The sequence below is a fragment of the Rhinolophus sinicus genome, linkage group LG02, assembly GCF_036562045.2.
Source record: "Rhinolophus sinicus isolate RSC01 linkage group LG02, ASM3656204v1, whole genome shotgun sequence".
Classification (NCBI taxonomy): Eukaryota; Metazoa; Chordata; class Mammalia; order Chiroptera; family Rhinolophidae; genus Rhinolophus; species Rhinolophus sinicus.
The window spans coordinates 53,766,336-53,785,434 of NC_133752.1; the positions used below are offsets into that span (position 1 = coordinate 53,766,336).

Sequence of the window (19,099 nt, forward strand, 5' to 3'; positions counted from 1 at the left end):
ACGGTATCTCAAAAAATATTAGAAATCAAGTGATGGGGATATAGGGAGAGAGAGGAAGAGGTATGAGTAAAAGAGAGAAGATGGAGAGGAGTGTAGTTCAGTAAAAGGTAGAATATATCACTGGAATACAGTCTGGAATTCCTGTTAGGAAGTCTGGGATGTAAAAATTAAAGATAATTTTGATTATTACTTGTTTAAAAGTTGTACTAATGAATATCAGGTGAATTACATTTAATTATTTTATTAACTATACCTCACTAAATAATTTAAATGTGACACTTTTCTTGAAAAGTTATGTAGCTATTAATATATAAAAGTGGGTAGTGAAATCAGTGAGATCGAATTTAATTGATTCTTTATCAAATAGTAATATTCTTAAATAAAAAGTTTCAAATCTTTGCCTTTTGAGCAAGTTGCTCAACAGTATTTCAGAAAACAAAGGAACATAGTTATAAGGATCTTACAGATCCAGGTACTGGTACTACCAAAAGAAAAAAACATGGAGAGATCAGGTTTACTCAGATCAAATATTAATTTCTAATTTGGAAAAGACACAGGTGATCTCTAGAACATCAAGCACTTTTTTTTTACTGAGAAGGAACGAACCACTTCTATAATAATACAAATAAACATAAGTGTTTCAGAACAAATTGTACCTTCACAGTGCTGCTATTAAACCAATTTAGTCAAAAAGGCCTTACTTAAGCAAGAAGTGTTAGATACATCACTTCTTTAAAGAAATATTAGGTTGGTGCAAAAGTAATTGCGGTTTAAAAGGTTAAAAATAATTGCAAAGACCGCAATTACTTTTGCACCAACCTAATATTTTATTATGTTCTTTTTTTTTTTTTCCCCCCATTAGTTTCAGGTATACAAAGCAACATAATAACATTCAGGTGTTCTTAGTTTTTATGTTAATTCAAAATTGTAATTTCTAACAAACATGAAAAATTCCTATGACATATGAAAAGCAGGTTATTCTTCCGTTGCAAACATTATCTACTATAATACTGCTTTTAAAAAATTGCTTAAGTGCTACTCTTTTTTGTTGGAATAGCTTTTCAGTTGGGGTCTTTGGAGAAGGGGTTTGTTTTTATATCAGTGAAGATTTAATTTCTCAGCATTTGTATTGTGCCAACTACTTAAAAAGTATTATTTCTTTAATCTCAATCTCATTGCAAATGAGTAAAACAACAATCTATTTTTGGATGATATGATACGTAAAAGTATTGCTTTTGTTTTGCTTTCAGTGAGTCAATCCATTTGCTATATATGGCATAGAGAGCAACCCAGAGAGGAGAGATTATTTAAATTTAACCCGCATTCGACTGACCTTTTTATAATAAAATCCAGTATTCTTAACTCTGAATGTCACAATTATAATTCTTCAATGGATTGTGACGCATTTATTATTTAAAATTTAAAGGCCAACAGTGAACATCCCGTATATAAACCTGAGCTTCAGGACCAGCAAACCCCACTATTTGTCAGTGCTTAACATCCACAAAGGCTCTCCTTTCCACACCTCACTCTCTACTGCTAGTCAGCCTGTGAAAGTGGCAGGGATCACATGGCTCAAGTGAAAACGCCAGTGTCATCAGCCTTATCCTCCTGGGCATTGTTGTGATTCTTAATTTTGTGTCCCCTTTTATACTTTCATTTCTGGTTTGTCCTGTGAGAATTTCCTGTTTATGTGCCTGCTTCCCCTACACTGACTGTGAGCTACTTAAGAATACTACATATTCTTATCTTTATCTCTGATGCTAAATGCAATGTCTGGAATATAATTCACCCTCCACAGATGTTTATTATATATGAATGAATAGCTAGGACTCTATATAGCTATAGGTATTTGAAGAAGCTTAAATCTGTGAGAATATCTCATCATCTGATTTATATATTTAGGTGTTTATGTCCCTCTTTAACATTTCCTAGTATATCTCCTCGGGGAAGAGTGTTTGTGTACCAAGGAGAAATGCTGTGGCAAGATGCCATTGAGGCAGGTTTACTATTCTGGGCTCCTGAAGTGACTTGTTTGGCTTTGTTGCTTACAAAGCCAAAGATAATTATTCATTATATGTCAGCTTAAACTCAAGATAGTTGGGAATGAGTGGCACTTCTTCAATGATGGAGGCCATTTTGACTCCCATTACAGAAGCTGGTATGGGGGTCGTGTTGCTAGGGAGAGAAATGGAAACAACACAGGTAGAAAACAAAGTAGCCTGAAGTCTTCTAAGTCCTGAGGGGCTTCACTCACTCACTCACTCACTCACTCACTCACTCACTCTTCCAGGTAACAAAGATGAAAGTCGTGCAATTGTTCTTCTGCAGTGGTAGACTCCTCTAATAGTTGAACGGTTCTGCCTAAATGGTTTGCATTTTTACCGCATCTTTTCCCCTAGGAAAGGAAGGTATTTTGCATTCAATAATAGGGCCTAAGATTAATTGCAATCAACACAACGTGCTTAGTGTGCTAAACAACACCCCTGTGGGGGGTGGGGGGAGGAAATACTGAACACTGTTAATATACTCATGAACAACACTAGTAAGTACACAAGCTCGGAGCACGCATGCATTAAGGGGTTGTGCAAAACTGCAACAGCAGTATTCTTCTGTCTCCAGAGCTGGTATAATTTGTTTTTGGACTGCTGGTGGTAAAAGCTAAAGCTGACCCACAAAAAGAAAATTAAACCCCAGAAACTTAAAATGTCAAATGTTCACCCAGTAAACATTAATACTTCTAGTTTACATTTTGATGTCTTCATTCTGTAGCCAAACGTAATGCTATCGCGAGAAGGGAGAATTAGAAAATAAATAAGACGGGATAATCGCAGAGCATCAGTTTCTTTTATTTACCTTTCGCGATACAACCTATAGATGTTACATGTTATTTAAAAAAAGAAAAAAAAACCACCGAAGATGTCAGAAAACATTCCTTCGGTCACTTAACCTCACCTGGCGTCTCATTAGCCACCCAGACCAGTGCTCGGCTTCGCGATCAGGCGGCCTCTGGCAAAGGTGTGGTAAACAGCGCCGAGTCCACGCACGAACACGGGATGAGGTGGGTTCGCCAATCTCTTTCCCGCCATGGATGTGTGGATGTGATTTTTTAATACTCCACTAGTTTTCCCAGCGCTGCTCCACATTCAAGCCGTGAAAAGAGAGTAGGAGGACAGCAACAGTAGAGGAGAAAACAGGAACGATCACTGGCCGCCGCGCGCGCACGCGCACCACTACCAAACACGGCGCCCAGGGGGAGGGGCCAAGGCGCGGCGCTGAAGCTCCGCCTTCTTCCCCTCACCCCACCCCTCGGCGCTGGGGAGTGACTGACTCCCGCCAGCCCCTCAACGTCAATCAACCCTTCTTCTCGCACTCTCTGCACCTTGTTATTAATCTCAATACCGATATCGCCCGGAGGCCTCTCCCCCGGCCTTCGGGGGTGTGAACGTGTGTGAGCCAGAGCGAAGACACCGAAAGCTGGCGTTTCTGTGTACCAGTCTCGGCCCCAGCAGCAGCAGGCGCAGCAGCAACCCCCGCAGCGGCGGCAGCCCCAGCGCCAGGAGGCCAAGGCCAAGGCCAGGCTCTGCGCGGCTCTCGGAAAGGTAGCCGCAGCTTCGGCGGCTGCGGGGGCGCAGCTTCCTCCGGCGGGGGCCTTCGCGTCGGCGACTGCGGCCCCGGGGCCTCTCCTGCGCTCCCAGGGTCACCGTCCCCGAAGCCCGGCAGCGCGGCCCTCGTCCCCCTCCCTGCCCCCGGTCGGTCTCCTATCTGCCTTCAGCCGCCCTCCTCACCGCCGCCTCTGCGGTTCCTCAGGCGGCCCGGCCCGGCCCGCCCGCCCCGCGTCCCCTCCGGCCGGTGCCTCTCCCCCCGGCGGGCTGCCTGCATGTCTTTGCTGCCCTCAGCCCCGCCGCCACCGCCGCCACCGCCTCCCCCGCCGCCGCAGCTCCAGCACCAGCCGCCCCGCCGCCGCCGCCGCCGTCGCCGCCCGGACCCCGGTGCGCTGAATGCAGGTGAGGAGGGGGCGCAGGCCCTTCGCGACCCCGGGCCCTGGTGCCCCGCGCGCGCTCCGCCCGCGAGTCGGCTTCCTTTCGGGGCGGGCGGGAGCGAGGCCAGCCCGTGGGTGTTTGTGTTTGTGTCTGCGGCCGCGGCTCCGGAGGGGAAGCATCTGTGGGGGCCTGGTGCGCGCGGGCGCGCGTGTTTGTGTGTTTCCCCTGCCGCGGGGAAATGGCTGCTGTTGCTCCTCCTGAGCCAGAGGAAGAGAATGAGGTAGAGTGTTTTTGTGCCTCTGAGTAGGATCAAGAGTGTGGGGGAAAGGAGCGCGTCCCCGGGGAAATGAGATTGGAAAAAGACGAATGTGCGTGTGGGTTGCGAGTTGGGAGTTTGGCGGGCGGGGAGGCGGCCCTGAGGACCCACAGCGAGTGGGTGTGTGTCGGGTGAGGGACTGACCCGAGTCTGTCAGAGGTGCCGAAGGTTCCGGGAGTGTGTGTTTGTGTGCGCGCGGCCGGGGGGGGGGGGTCTGCGCCCAGGGCCCGGGACTTTGGGGGCGGGATCCGTGTGTCCGGGACCCCCAAGTGGCGTGTTCCTCCCCCTTTGTGGTTGAGGCTCCGAAGCCTCGCAGGTGAGAGCTACTCCGCGGGGGTCGGGCCGGGAAGGGTGAGTGTGTGCGCGGTACCCGTACAGCAGCCAGGCCCGGAGGAGAGCTGCGGGTCCGGGCTGCGCCGCCGTTCTCCCGGCCGCGGCAGGAAGCGCGCCGGCCTGCAGCGAGGCCTAACCGCCTCCGCGCCAGCCCGTCCGCCTGCCTCGCACCGGCCTCCCGGGACGCCGCTTGAGACTCGCGGGCCCTGGGTACTGTCTTGGGCCTAGGCAGGTGAGGGTCGGAGGCGGGACGTGCCAATTGCAGCCGCCTCCGCGTCTCCTGAGAGGTGAAGGCATATTTTGGCGTTGTAACTGCAAGCCCTCCCCCTGGCAGGCTGTGGGACCCGAGGGAAAGTGAATCAAAGCAGTGAATCTAGGGAATACGCGGTGTCGAGATCCCTTCTTTTCATGTGTTTCTTAAGGCTCTGTGGAAGGACTAAATATTTTCATTTTTCATTGCAGATACTTTATGGGTGGTAAGATGTATGCTTTTTTTATTTTTAAGATAAAAATTTCCTTTGAGGAGCAGGGGAGGAAATGGAAGCTGGCTTCCCTGTCTTGTGGTGTTGGTGGGATTGGATCGATTTTGTGCATTTGAAATTGTTTTATCCTGCCTCCTAGGGGGAAAGGCGTGTACTCGCGGAGCTGAGGAGGTCAGTGAGGAAGAGGAAGTTACTGGAGCTGTCATCCTCCTTAACTCTGCCGAGTGTTTAGGCTGTTTAGATGGATTGGTGTTCAGGCAGTTTAGCTGAGCTTTTCACACATTGGAGGCACAGTACTACATTTTAGGAAATGCTACCTTATTGCCTTCAGTTATCTTAATCGTCACTCAAGATTGTTGTGCACAAACACCTTTTCTCTCACAGTCTGCAAAACTTAGATCAAGCAACATCTATTGTCTACTCAGCGTGTGCTCCTGGAAAGCTATTTTGAGAGTAGTCTAAGTAAATGCAACCATAAAGAGAAATCTGCAAATAGGTGTACAGTGCATTCCAGCGTTAAGTATAAATGTCATTTGGATAATTATTTGTTAATTTACTTTATCTACTCCACCCTCTTCCATTTGCATACTTAGCTCATGTAGCTAAAACCCTATGGGTAAAGTCATATAGATTCCTTCCTTGAAGGCCATGCTCTGTATAATGGCCCGAGATTGGTCCTTTCTGAACCTGGTCTCACAAAGAAATGTTCCATGCTGTTCACTGAGAAGTGGGGGTAAGAACAGGAGAGATGGAGACCTGTTTTCTGTGACCACTGCTGGAAAAACAACACATAGTTCAGTGGAACAAGGACTTGTTTCACAGACCTCAGAACTCAGGCTGTGCCATTTTTATTAGCTGTTTGACCTTAGGCAAGGCACCTAATATCTATATCTCTGTTTTCTCATCTGCAACAAGGAGATAATACATTTATAGTATGGCTGTCAGGATAGAATGAGAAAACATGTTTGGCACATAGTAGATGCTTAGTTAAGTAGTTCCTCCTCCTGCATTCCTGGACATTGAAAACATTTATAAGTACAAATAATCATTTAATTACTGAGCAATGTTATGTAACTAAGTTAAAAATCAAGACAACAGAACATTTGAGAGTCCTTTGATATACCTAAGGTATAAATAAACAACTTTCAATGTTGTATTTTAGAATTTTTTTTCTAGAAATGAGACTCATTGAAATACCTAGTGTAGTTTATAGGTAGAGACTACACAGCCATGCTTAATATTTTTTCATAGTTTTGAGTGGACCATATTTCAGTTTCATTACACTTTTTATGAGTTCTTGCTGTGTAACTCTGGAAAAAAATTATTAAGCTATGTGCACATATATATGTTCCAATACAATCAAGCATTAAAAAGGTTCAAAAAACTAGTTTACTTTATATAGGTCCACAAAGTATAAGTGATACAAAAATTGCTATGTAATTCTTTTAGCTTATGTTGACTGATTCTGGTAAACAAAATCTCTTGGAATATTTTCCTGAATGGAAGCAAAAATTGTCTGTCGACTTTCAATAATTTTACATTTTTATTATTCTGCGTGGAGTAGTAAATGTTCTGTTCATTTAATTTTAACTGTGATGGAAAAAATAATGGTGTGGAGTTTAAGGCAACAGAAGTTAAATGATTTCTTTTTCTTTCTCTCTCTCTCTAATTTTTTTATTTTTATTGGTGAAGGCAGAGTGAAGAGAAGATAGGAGAAGTTTCATTGGCTTAAGTTTGTATGACAGTTTGTTTACTAATGCCAAGTTTCCCAGTTAGACCTTACTATCATTATTTATATCAGCAGTGTTAAGCTTTAAAAAAATAAACAAATAAATAAAACCTAGTAAAGCAATAAAATTTCAACAAATTTGTGAAGGATTTTTGTGAAGGATAGTAGGGACAACTTTATTAGAATGCAAAATATCACTGTTTTGTTACAGTGTGTTATAGGTAATGCGTCATTTACAACAAACAGAATTATCTGTCATATAGTTATATTTAAAGAAAGAATTATTACCTTAAAAATTATAAATGATAATTTTTGATTCTTTAGAACCAATTGAATAGAATTTTGTCCTTAACTAGGTATTTGGCAATTTTCACTAGACATTATAAATTATAGTATTTAAAACACTTCATACCGTTTGTTTTTTAATTTGGGAGAATTGAGGAAAACATTTCTGTAATATGAAAATAGATGATTCTGAACTAATATATTAAGATATGTAGACAGTGAAATTTACTGTTAACAGTGGAACTGCTTATGCTATCATTGTGTAAATTAAAGGAGTTACAACAAAATCAAGGTGGCAATTTAGATTTTAAAATGTAATGTTACTTAAATGGGCTTTTAAACAATCTTTCCAAAATATCCCCGTTAATGTCTTTAATTAGGAGGAATTGAAACACTTAAGACTTTGTGCATGTAATACTTTGGGTAATACCAATTAGGGTAATAAATACACTCCAAAATTTCAGTGGCTTAACACGTGCAAGTTTGTATTTTGCTCACATAAGAGTGCAGTGCAGGTGCTCCTGGGTAGGAGGCTTGCGACTTTCCTCCATGTGGTAAGTGAGGGGGCCCAGACTTCTTATATCTTATAGCTCCACATAAGGCCTCGGAGCCCTGCTTGCTTCTCACAGACCATTTCTTAAGAATCCACAGCCTTAAAATGACAAACATTTGCCCACATTTCATTGGTGAGAATTTGTCACAGTTCTATTTTAATGCAAGGGGGATGGGAATGTAGCCTTGGAGAGCGGACAGCTTGGGGCATTTCATGATGTTATTTTAGATGATAGCATATATTTATGAAATTATGTCTAAAAATGAATTATAATACTTAAAAATTGCTTTCCATTTTCAAAGAATAAAATTGGGGCGAGGGGAAAAGGAAAGAGAAAGGAAAGAGGAAGAACCTCAGGAGGAGGAGGAGAGAAGAAGGTTTCTTCTATGATGGGTTTGAATAACACCTGAACTTCAGCTATTTAAAGATACAAATTTTACAGAGAACATTACAAATGTACTTTATAACCATTAGTGGGTCTCTCCTTTACTATCCAGTTATTGATTGTCATTGTGGCCTACTAGATTCTTGCTGTTTGAGTTGTTTCTTTTTGTACTTTGAAATCAGTCGACTTTTGTTTTTTTATCATTGGGGTAACAATGATTAGTAAAGTTACATAGGTTTCAAGTGTACAATTCTGTAATACATCAGCTAAGTTTGAATTTCAGTTTCTGGGGTATAGTTTCATGGGAAACACATTTTTGAATTTTCTTTTTCTGTTGTTGAGATAAGCATTATTATTATTATTACCTTATGCTCTAAAGAAATATCATTTACATGAACCTTACTGTGTTTTATTGTTTGCTGTTGCCGTTTTTTATAATTCTGAAGTCATTGTAATTAATATATGTGAGCCTTAACCCAGAAAGAACAATAAAATTATCAAGTAAACATCAAGTAAAGGCTTAATTATTAACTTGAGCTCATGTTTCATGATGAAACTACTACAACTTTCTTTGACTAACTGTACTAACACTGAACCTCTAATACATTAAATGCATTTTATCTCTGGACAACTTTAATTTTAATTGAATCACACCTTATCTTTCATTGCCTAGGATTCTTGTAATGTGAAACCTCAGCTCTGGTCCACCTATGCTTATTTTTATTCTGAAGAGTTTGGTTAGGGATCTCGGAAGTTTTATATATATATCTGTATTCCCCGAGAAGAAGATTTTTTAGTAGTCTAGTTAACTTCTCCATGGCAAATATTTTTAATATTTTACATTTAAAAATTAAACACGTTATTCAAGGGACTATTCTGTACACAGTATTATACTCAGTTCTAAAGAGAAGTATGAAAGAAGTAGAAGAAACTCTTGTGAAACTTATAGCTTATGAGTAAGGGAGATAAAAAAAAAAAAGTTATTTCAAACCAGTGAACAAACAAGTGCAGGTCACTCTACAGTGTTTCACACACCCTGAGAGGGAGTAACAAAATGGAATGGTGGTAGATCAGGGATTACTTAGAGTTTAGAGGTTTCTTTTTTGATAACAGCTTTTTTTGAGATATAATTCACTTACCATAGAACTAGTCCATTTAAAATACATAGCTCAGTAGTGTTTATTCACATTTGTGCCACCATCACTACAATTTTAGAACATTTTAATCACCTGAAATATAAATCCTGTATTCTTTGTTACCCATCATTCTCCCATCCCCTTAGTTCTAGGCAATCACTGATCTACTTTCTGACTATATTTTTGCCTCTTCTGGGTATTTCATACAAATGGAATCTTAATATGATAAGTGATCTTTTATCACAGGCTTCTTTCACTTACCCTGTTTTCCAGGTTCATCCATGTTATGTGCTTCATTCTTACAGCTGCATAATATGTGATTGTATGGATAGGCCACATTTTGTTTATCTGTCCGCTGATGGACATTTGGGTTGTTTCTACTTTTTGGCTATTGTAAATAATTCTGCTCTGAACAATTGTGTAGTTTTTGAATGTATAGTTTTTATTTCTCTTGGGTCTATGCATAGGAGTATAATTGCTGGATCATATGGTGTTTCTATGTTTAAACTCTTGACAAACTTCCAGACTGTTTTTCAAAGCCGCCTCACCATTTCACATCTTCACCAACAGTGTGTGTGAGGGTGCTCCAGTTTCCCTACATCCTCGCCAACATTTGTTATCTGTCTTTCTGATCATACTTCCCCTAGTGGATGTTAAGTAGTATCTTATCTCATTGTGATTTTGATTTGCATTTCCCTAATGATGCTGAGTGTCTTTTCATTTCCTTATTGGCCATTTGTGTGTCTTTTTTTGAGATATATATTCATATTTTTTGCCCATTTTTAAATTGCTGTTTATCTTTTTGTTATTGAGTTGTAAGAGTCCTTTGTATATTATAGATACAAGTGCCTTATCACATATATGATTTGCACATATTTTCCCCCATTCAGTTAGCTGTCTTTTCACTTGGCTGATGGTGTCCTTTGAAGAATGAAAGTTTTTAATTTTGATGAAGTCTAATTTATTTTTTCTTCTGTTGCTTGTGCTTTTGGTGTCATATCTAAGAAACCATTTACTAATCTAAGGTCATAAAGATTTACCCTTCTGTTTTGTCCTAAGTGTTTTTATAGTTTTAGCTCTTACATTTAGATCTTTGATCTATTTTGAGTTAATTTCTGTTATGACCTGATGTAGGGAGTCGTAACATTATTCCTTTGCATGTGGATACCCAGTTGTCCCGGTACCATTTGTTGAAAAGACTATTCTTTCTCTATAGCATCGTCTTGTCACTCTTGTCGAAAATCAGTTAACCTTAAATGTGAGGGTTTATTTCTGGACTTTCAGTTTTATTCCGTTTATCTATATGATTTTCCCTATGCCAGTATTGTCTTGACTATTGTAGCTTTCTAATTGAGAAGTGTAAGTCCTCCCAACTTTGTTCTTCTTTTTCAAGATTCTTTTATTTGGGGTCTGTTGTATTTCCATATGAATTTTAGGATTAGCTTGTCAATTTTTGCAAAGAAGCCAGCAAAATTGGGGTTTTGATAGGAATTGTGTTAAATCTGTAGACCAATTTGGGGAGCGTTGCCATCTTAACAACATTAAGTCTTCCTATTCATGAACATGGGATCTTTCCATTTATTTAGATCTTCTTTGATTTATTTCAACAATGTTTTGTAGTTTTCAGAGTATAAGCTTTACAATTCTTTTGTTGCATTTATTCCAAAATATTTTAGTCTTTTATTCTTGTAAATATTTCCCCCCATTTAGTGAGCTGTCTTTTCACTTTGCTGATGGTGTCCTTTGATGCTATGGTAAATGGTATTTCCTTAATTTCATTTTTGGGGTGTTCATTGCAAGTGTATAAAAACAATTTATTTTTGTGTATTGATTTTATATTTTGCAGCCTTGATGAACTTGTTTATTAGTTCGAATGGATTTTTAGTGGATTCTGTAGGATTTTCTGTATAACAAGAATCACGTTACCTGTAAATAAATGTAGTTTTACTTTTCTAATCTGGATACATTTTATTTCATTTTCTTGCCTAATTGCCCGTTAAAACCTCTAGTGCATTGTTGAAAAGAAGTGTCTAGAGCAGTATCCTTGTCTTGTTCCTGATCTTGGGAAAGCCTTCAGTCTTCACTGTTAAGTATGATGATAGTGGTGGGGTTTTCACAGAAGCGGTTTATCATGTTGAGGAAGTTCTCTTCTATTCTTAGCTTGAGTCTTATCATGAAGGGGTGTTAGGGTTGAGTTTTTATGGAAGTATGAAATATGGATTAGAAAATTGAAGATGCTGTGTGCAGTAAGGAGTGGCAATAGTAATGTTTAACTTGTTTGGAAAAGAGGGGCTAGCTTTTCCCCCTCCTTTTGTCTCTTACATCCCTACTCCTTTAATGCTCTCTTTAATCCATATGCACATATGGCAGGCACTTAATCCTTTACTGAATATTTTCTGAATAATTCAGATTTCTTGAGGAATGGAAAATATTGTTTCTTTTCAAAAAACATTTTTAAAACCAGTGGAGAATTTTTTGATCAGTTTGGTAATTAGGTTGGAGGGGGAAACACAGGAAGCAGAAACCATAAAGAAGTGCTAATCATAGAAATAAAAAGAAGGGAGCAAATCTTTGTGACATTGAGGGTATGGTTAATGAAGAATTCCATGTTTACTTTGAACCTGGCTGTCGCCTTACTTTTTTTCCCCAAAATAATTCAACATCATTGGTTTTAGCTTTTTTAAGGTTTTTAAAAAATTTTGATAGCTTTCTTAGGAAATTTTGCTTTGCAAAGTAAGGTTATGTTTCACCACTTGATGTAGTGGTTACCCTTTGTTTAATTTTTGAAACATTAATTGTATTTTCATGCAGCCACATTCTGATTAGACAAATATTTTTATTTTTATTTTTATTTTATTTCTGTCCTTCATGTTATAAGTCTCAGAAGTTAAATAACTTTGAGTTTAGCTAAGAATCTTCCTCTTAAGGCAGAATTGGAAAGTGGTAATAGAATTTTGGTTTTCTATTCTCTTTTGTGGAAGGACTGTTAGTTTTCATTAATTTTTCTCAGTCCACTTTAAAATCTCATTACAGAAAATAATTTATTTGTGATTTTTTTCCAAAGGAACAAGTAGTGCAGTTTATTGCGCGAGAGACTGGTCATTCATACCGAATAGACACCGAGTAATTTGGGGCTTTCATATTGTTTTCATTTATTAACAACAGAAATTGGTGACACAAAATAGAATTTATAACACTTTATCTTCCTTACATTTGTCTTTTGCACAGAGAACCTCTCTGTAATCTTACAGTTTAGAATCTTATTTTTCTCTTCCCAAATTACTTAGATTCCTTAAATGAGTAACATAGATCAGAGTACATAATACCAGTTACAAATACTACCAAGAGAATAGACCTAAATGTAGTACATACCAATTTTAATGTCTCTGTACAAAGACTGTTGGGGCCTTTGCATTTTTGTTCATTACTGTCTGATCTTAATGTTTATATTTAAGCAAAACAAAACCAAAAACCTGACAGGGTACGTTCTGCTATGGGTTCATATTTAGTGTAGTCTTCTGCAGCATCTACATATAAATTTATGAAATAATATGTTCTGAATTACACACAATGATAGCCTTGATATAGTACAATAATTTTAATCACCAAAAGTATATCTATCACATTAGTATTAAGCATCTACTAGCTGTAAGCTGCTATTTCAGGGTTCTGGGGACTAAAAAAAAAATTTAGAATATATAGTCTTTTCTACCAGGAAATGGAACTAATATTTATTGGACTACTGCGTACTAAGGACTGTGAAAAACCCTCCCCTACCCTTTAAATGTGTAATCTAAATTAGTCTTCTCAAAAATCCGTTGATTTAGACAGCATGACTCTCATTCTATATGTAGTTAAGAATGTGAACTTTGGATCCTTCACTTTCCAGCTCTTGGGAAACACATTTAACTTCTCCATGCTTCAGTTTCCTCATCTGTAATAGGAAGATAATAGTCCTTACAGGGTTATTGAGAGGATTAAATGAAATAATACCCATAAAGTGCTTAGAATAGTACATGGCACATCCATAGTAAAAAACAAAACTGAACTAAGAAATTCCATATGTGTTGTCTATTATTGTTTCTTATTATTAGGAGACATACAAGTTAAATAATATCTTAAATATTGATAAAGCCAGTGCTGGTTTTACCAATATTTAAAACAGGATGTTTGACTGCAAAATACTTACTTGTTACACTACTTACTTATAGGGGATGTAACCCCAGACAAATAGCTAACAAGTACAGAGTAATATGGGTTTGTAACCTGCAGGGATAAAGAAAGTTGTAGAAGTGGATCTCACCTTTATGGGGAGGAGAAGGAAGGAAAGGAAGGGTTAGTGGATTATTGCAACATCCTGCCAGCTTATCTCCCAACATGCATTGCTGCGCCTTTAACTTCTTTTCCTTTGTGTGACTTGTCACCAGAGAAATCCTTGTAAAATTCATTGGACATTGCTTAAATTCCCTACATAAAATCCTTCAATGAAATAGTTACTATTTTTTTGGTTGCCTATTATGTGTAAGACCAGAACTGGCAAGTTTTTAATGTAAAGGACCAGATGTAGTATTTTGGCTTTTTGGGTCACATAAGATCTCTGTCCTATATTCTTTATGTTTGTGTTGTAGTTTTTTTCTTTTAACAATCCTATAAAGATGTAAAACCATTCATCACTGGCCAACCAAGCTATAGTTTGCTGAGCCCTGTGCTAGGAGATTTACACAAATTAACCTCCTGTTAGAATTCTGGCAAAATTGATATTATTCCCTATTTTATAGTTGAGGAAACTGAAGCTAAGAGAGGCAAATTTGATAAAGCCGTGTAACAAGTAAATGTCAGAGCTCGTATTCAGATTTAGGTCATTAGAATCCCTGAACCTGTGTACTTTGCAGGATATCCCACTGCCGCTTCCTGCTTTTAGAATAAAATGGAGATTTCATAGCATTGTATGTAAGGCCTCCTGATCTTGTCCTTGCGTACCTCTCCGGTTTTAGCATTTATTACTACTCCTTTCTCTTGAACAGATTCCCTAGCCTGGCTATACTGAGTGACTTATAGCCTGGTTTGTGCTTTGTATGTGCCTACAATACCTTATCTTTTAGGACCTCACTGACTTCTTTAATACTCATAATTCACCTCAGGGGCTCCCTACTCTGGGAAACCTTTCCTGACACTTCCAGTCTTTGCTTGACGCTCTATGTGCTCTTCTAGCATCCTGTGCATTCCCCTTTCATAACATTTACCACATTGTCTTGTGTTTACCTAATTTATTTATGTCTCTGCTTTTCCGTTAGACTGAGTTTTTAAGGGCAGAGATACCTCACCTTTAAAGACCTAGTGTTTGATACATAGTAGGGGTTTAACACCTACTACATACCAAGTGTTTGGTATATATTACAGCCTTAGTAACTGTTTATTACATGAATGAATAATCAAATGGCGTGACAAGTGGTAGAAATTACATAAACAGGTATGTACCAGAAGAAAGACATGAGTCTAGATTCAAGGGTGAGAGGAAAATTGATGTAATTTCTGGTTAACTTCCAGAGTTTCAGTGGGAACAAGGCTGGCAAGGTAAATGGAGTGTGATGGTTATGGAGGGGTTCAGATGCCTGTGTAAGCGATTAAATTTTATCCTAGGTTCAATTCTAGAGCAGCAAGCGTTTGTTTGTTTTTTTTTCACCTCCGTAAATTGAGTTTTTCTTATTACTAATTACCTGAGTTTTATGTTATAACGTTTTAGATGACATTTTGTAGGGCATACCTATATAATAGTTTTGATTAATAGTTACTGCAAATGTATCTCTAGGATCTTATAATTATCAATACTATTTTTAAAGACATCGGAAACATTGAGTGGTTTTGAGCAGGTTGGTAGCAGTTTGAAAACAATTGTTTAAGAAGATTAATCTGGTTGAAGTATGCAGAATCTGTTGAGATCAGAATGAGAGGAGGGAGGCTCTTAGAGTTAAAATCTGAAATATAAGTCAAGAAATAGATCTGTGTCAATGGATAGAAAAGAAAGCTTTTAAGTGACATTGGTGATTGAGTATGAAGACATCAGAGATGACTGAGAAATCAGGAAACAATTTAGGGAAGAAAATTATGAATTTTGTATTAGGCAACTTGATTAAAATTGGAATAATTTCCATTTTTGCCTGAATTCAGGGCCTAATTACTTTATGTCTGAATGATGAGAATACTATCCTCATGATTGGTTTCCTTTCCCGACTCTAATGCCTGGGTGCTGGGTTTGGTTGTGGCTGGACGTTGATGCTGGGGACCTTTGTGCAGTCTGGAGAAGGCTATAGAGCCTTTTTTAGAATAATGATTTTAGTCCATGAAAGAAAATAAGATATATTGAAAACTAGAATATATAAAAACAAATTTTTGATATACTACTATATATGTGCCCCTTTATCAATGCATTCAAATAACAAGATCTAGCAGTGAGTCTAATAACTACCATAATTTTGAAGTGGTGAGATACCGGGGGTGCCAAAAAAATGGATACACATGACTTGCTTGCATCTTTTGTTATTGGTATATATTGAGTATTACAATTTTAATACGGTTTTTTCCTTTCTTAAAATGTGTAAACATTCTTTTGGCACCCTCTGTATATAGATGATATGTATATAGTGACATGTATATTTGAAGCAGTGATATTTGTAAATGGTATTTTGAGATATCTGTAACAATTATAATGTGATATAAAAATATAATTTGTGTTAGTGACAAATCAGTTACTGTTAATATTATGGTAGGTTGTCTAATATTATGGTAAGTAGGTCTAATTGAAAGCAGTACTACATTTTAATTGGAGATAAGTGAAAATACTGATATAATTCTTTTTCCTATACAAATTCATAGATTTTCTGATGTTTATGGACCCCAACTTAATAATCTTTGCTTGTATTGTCTCCTGGTTTAAATCTATTCTGTGTATTTTTGTTATAGTACTGTACTTTTATTGCAGATAGTAATTTTTTTCATATTTGCTTTTGGCAGTAATATGTGTTCTTTGTAAGAAAAATAAAATGATATTGAAGAGCATAATTTTCTGGTTATCCTATCTCATGGTGATCAAGACTGTTAGTATAATATATATAGTACCATTTTCTGTTGCTGGGCAATACATACTTACATAATTATATAAACACACATAAATAGAATCATACTGTTACACTGTTTTTTAAACTTACTTTTTCACTTAACATCATATTATGGCCATTTTTTCCCCATCAGCATGCTTTAAAAAATTTATAGCATTGAAAAATTGAGATGTATATCACATAACACAAAATTCACCATTTCGAAGTAATTTCACTGTTGTGAACACCACTACTATCTAATTCCAGAATATTTCCATCACCTTAAAAGAAAGCTCATAGCTATTAGCAGTTCCAATTTGCCCATTCCGCTGGCAACCACCAATCTACTTTCTGTCTCTGTGGATTTGCCTATTCTAGGCATTTCATATGAACAGAATTATACAATATGTGACCTTCTGTGTATGGCTTCTTTCACCTTACGTAATGTTTTCAAGATTATTCCATGTTGTAACATGTAATACTATTTCATTCCTTGTTGTGGCTGAATAATACGCCATTGCGTGGATAGACCACATTTTGTTCATCTGTTCATCAGCTGATGGACATTTGGGTTGTTTTCACTTTTTGGCTATTATAAAGCTGCTGTGAACATCCATGTACAAATTTTTCTGTGGACATATATTTTTACTTCTCGGGTATATAACTAGGAGTAGAATTACTGGTTCATATGGTAATTCTGTGTTTAACTTTTTGAGAAATTGACAGACTTTTCCATAACTGCATCATTTTAGATTTCCACACAATATGCTTTTTAATGGCTGAATTGTAATCCATTTTATTGATGTGCTGTAATTCAGTCCCCTTTTTATTGGCAATTGGTTTCCTTAGTTTTGGTGATTATCAACACTAATGCAGCAAAAAGTCTTGTATATACACCCTTGCACATTTTTTTAAAGGATAAGTTTCTAGAAGTAGACTTGCTGGATTAAAATGATTGCACATTTAAAATGTTGGTTTGTCTTTTCAGATTGCCCTTTAGAAATGTTGTGTAAAATTATATTACCACCAGTTGTGTAATGAATGCCTATTTCCCCAAATTCTTATTTACATTATTAATCTTTGCCATTCTGATACATAATAATATATATAGCATATCATATTTTTTAAATTTGCATTTATTTTATTAATAGAGGAGTTATATTTTTTATTATTTATTTATTTTTGGCCACTGTTTTTATTTTTTTGTCATTTGCCTCATTATGACCTTTACCCCCAATTTTTCTACTGGGGTGTTTACGTTTTTTTTTATTGATTTGTAAAAGATGTTTATATTTTAGACACATTACCTTATTTTCTATTATAAATACTACAGAGACTTTTTGCTCCAATTTCCTGTTTATTCTTTTGGTTTTATGACTACTCTTATGGACTTAAAAATTTTCTGTATTGTTTAATTTGTCATTCTTTTTCTTTAGGTCTTTATCTAGCTTAGAAAAATTTTCTGTACTCCATTATGAGATGATTATTCTGCATTTTCTTCTAAAAATGTCTAAAATTAAACTTTTCATAGTTTATTAGAAGAAGCTTCGATTTTGTAGTTGAACTGACCCATGTTCAAATTCCATTCCAGTCACTTATTAGCTATGATAGTGTTGAATGTTTCACAACTTCTCTGCATTTCAACGTCCTCTCAGTAAAATGGCAATTAATAATATATAATTTATAATTTTAGTGAAATTAAATGTGATAATGCATGCAAATCGTCTAGCACAGTATCTGGACACAGACTGTGCATACAGCGCATGGTTTCGTCTCTCTCCCACTCATAAACTCTGTCTTCTGTCAGCCAACTTAAAAACATGATTCAAAAGATGAGGGCGGGAAAGTTTCAGGAAATAGAGGGTGGTCCTTGGTTTTCAATACCAGACACGCCATACAGGATGAGTACTGACTGAAAGGGGGATTGAAAATTGCTTTAGTAATTCAAAGTTATTTATGTTTAATGAGAACAGTTTTCATTGGAGTGATAAGAGAGACAGCCAGATTTCAATAGGATGAGGACTAATAAAGCCATATAACATACAGGAAGGGTGATATGTGCATAGGCAACATGTAGCCATCATTGCTTATAGTGTCTTTGAGATAATTGTAACTCTTCCTTTTTCTCATTGTTAGAATGCTAGTCACAGGCTAGGGGTAGTAATAGTAACATATATAGTGTGTTTGTATTGTGTGTATAACTTGTATACAAATTTAGTTCATTGTTCCTATTATTAGTTACGAATTACAGCACCTGTAGCACGTTTCACACTTAATTGTCAACCTGGTCAAGAACCGCTCCAGTTGCGTTTTCTTCTTCTTAGTAGCTCTTCTATGGAATTGATACACATTTCTTTATTAAATTACAATAGTTTGTAAGCAGTTATATATCCTTTGTGGAAAGCAACTTTAAATACATTTTAGAAAGAGGTGGGAAATAAATGTTTATAATATAGCAGTAGTCATTGTTTACATTTTTTTCATCTTTCATAGACTGTAAGGTTTCTAGTGCAGGTTTCACAGTTCTAATTAAAAGTAATAGATTTTTGATAAATGTTTGTAAAGCATTACATTTTCTTTTTCTCTTTTTGTAAAACCTCAAAATAAAGTTTTAAAAAATTGCTAATGAAAATATTTATTTAGTTCTTACTCAAATGGAGAAATAATAGACATGGATTATTTGCATCTGGGTTTTAGAAAATCATACCAAATTCTGTTCCTTGAATGGGTAACTGCCTGTTGTTCCTAATATGTTGTAAGTATACTGTCCTCATTTTGTCAGCCTCAAAACCAGAAGAAGGAA

At 37.3% G+C, this 19,099-nt stretch overlaps 1 protein-coding gene across 3 annotated transcripts in view; it reads left to right on the top strand.

The window, feature by feature from the left end:
* The first annotated feature begins 3,301 nt into the window (after positions 1-3,301).
* Positions 3,302-19,099, top strand: part of CNOT6L (CCR4-NOT transcription complex subunit 6 like) — a 98,987-nt gene continuing 83,189 nt past the window's right edge. The window contains exon 1 of one of the 3 annotated variants that reach the window (XM_074324421.1): positions 3,302-4,007. Coding sequence is in view for 1 of the 3 variants with exons in the window: in XM_019720244.2 (XP_019575803.1) it covers positions 4,259-4,263 (5 nt within the window). In the remaining 2 variants the exon portion in view is untranslated. Of the gene's footprint in view, positions 4,008-4,119; positions 4,264-4,593; positions 4,616-19,099 lie in introns of those variants that run through there. The other 2 variants (XM_019720244.2, XM_074324423.1) reach the window with 2 other exon arrangements.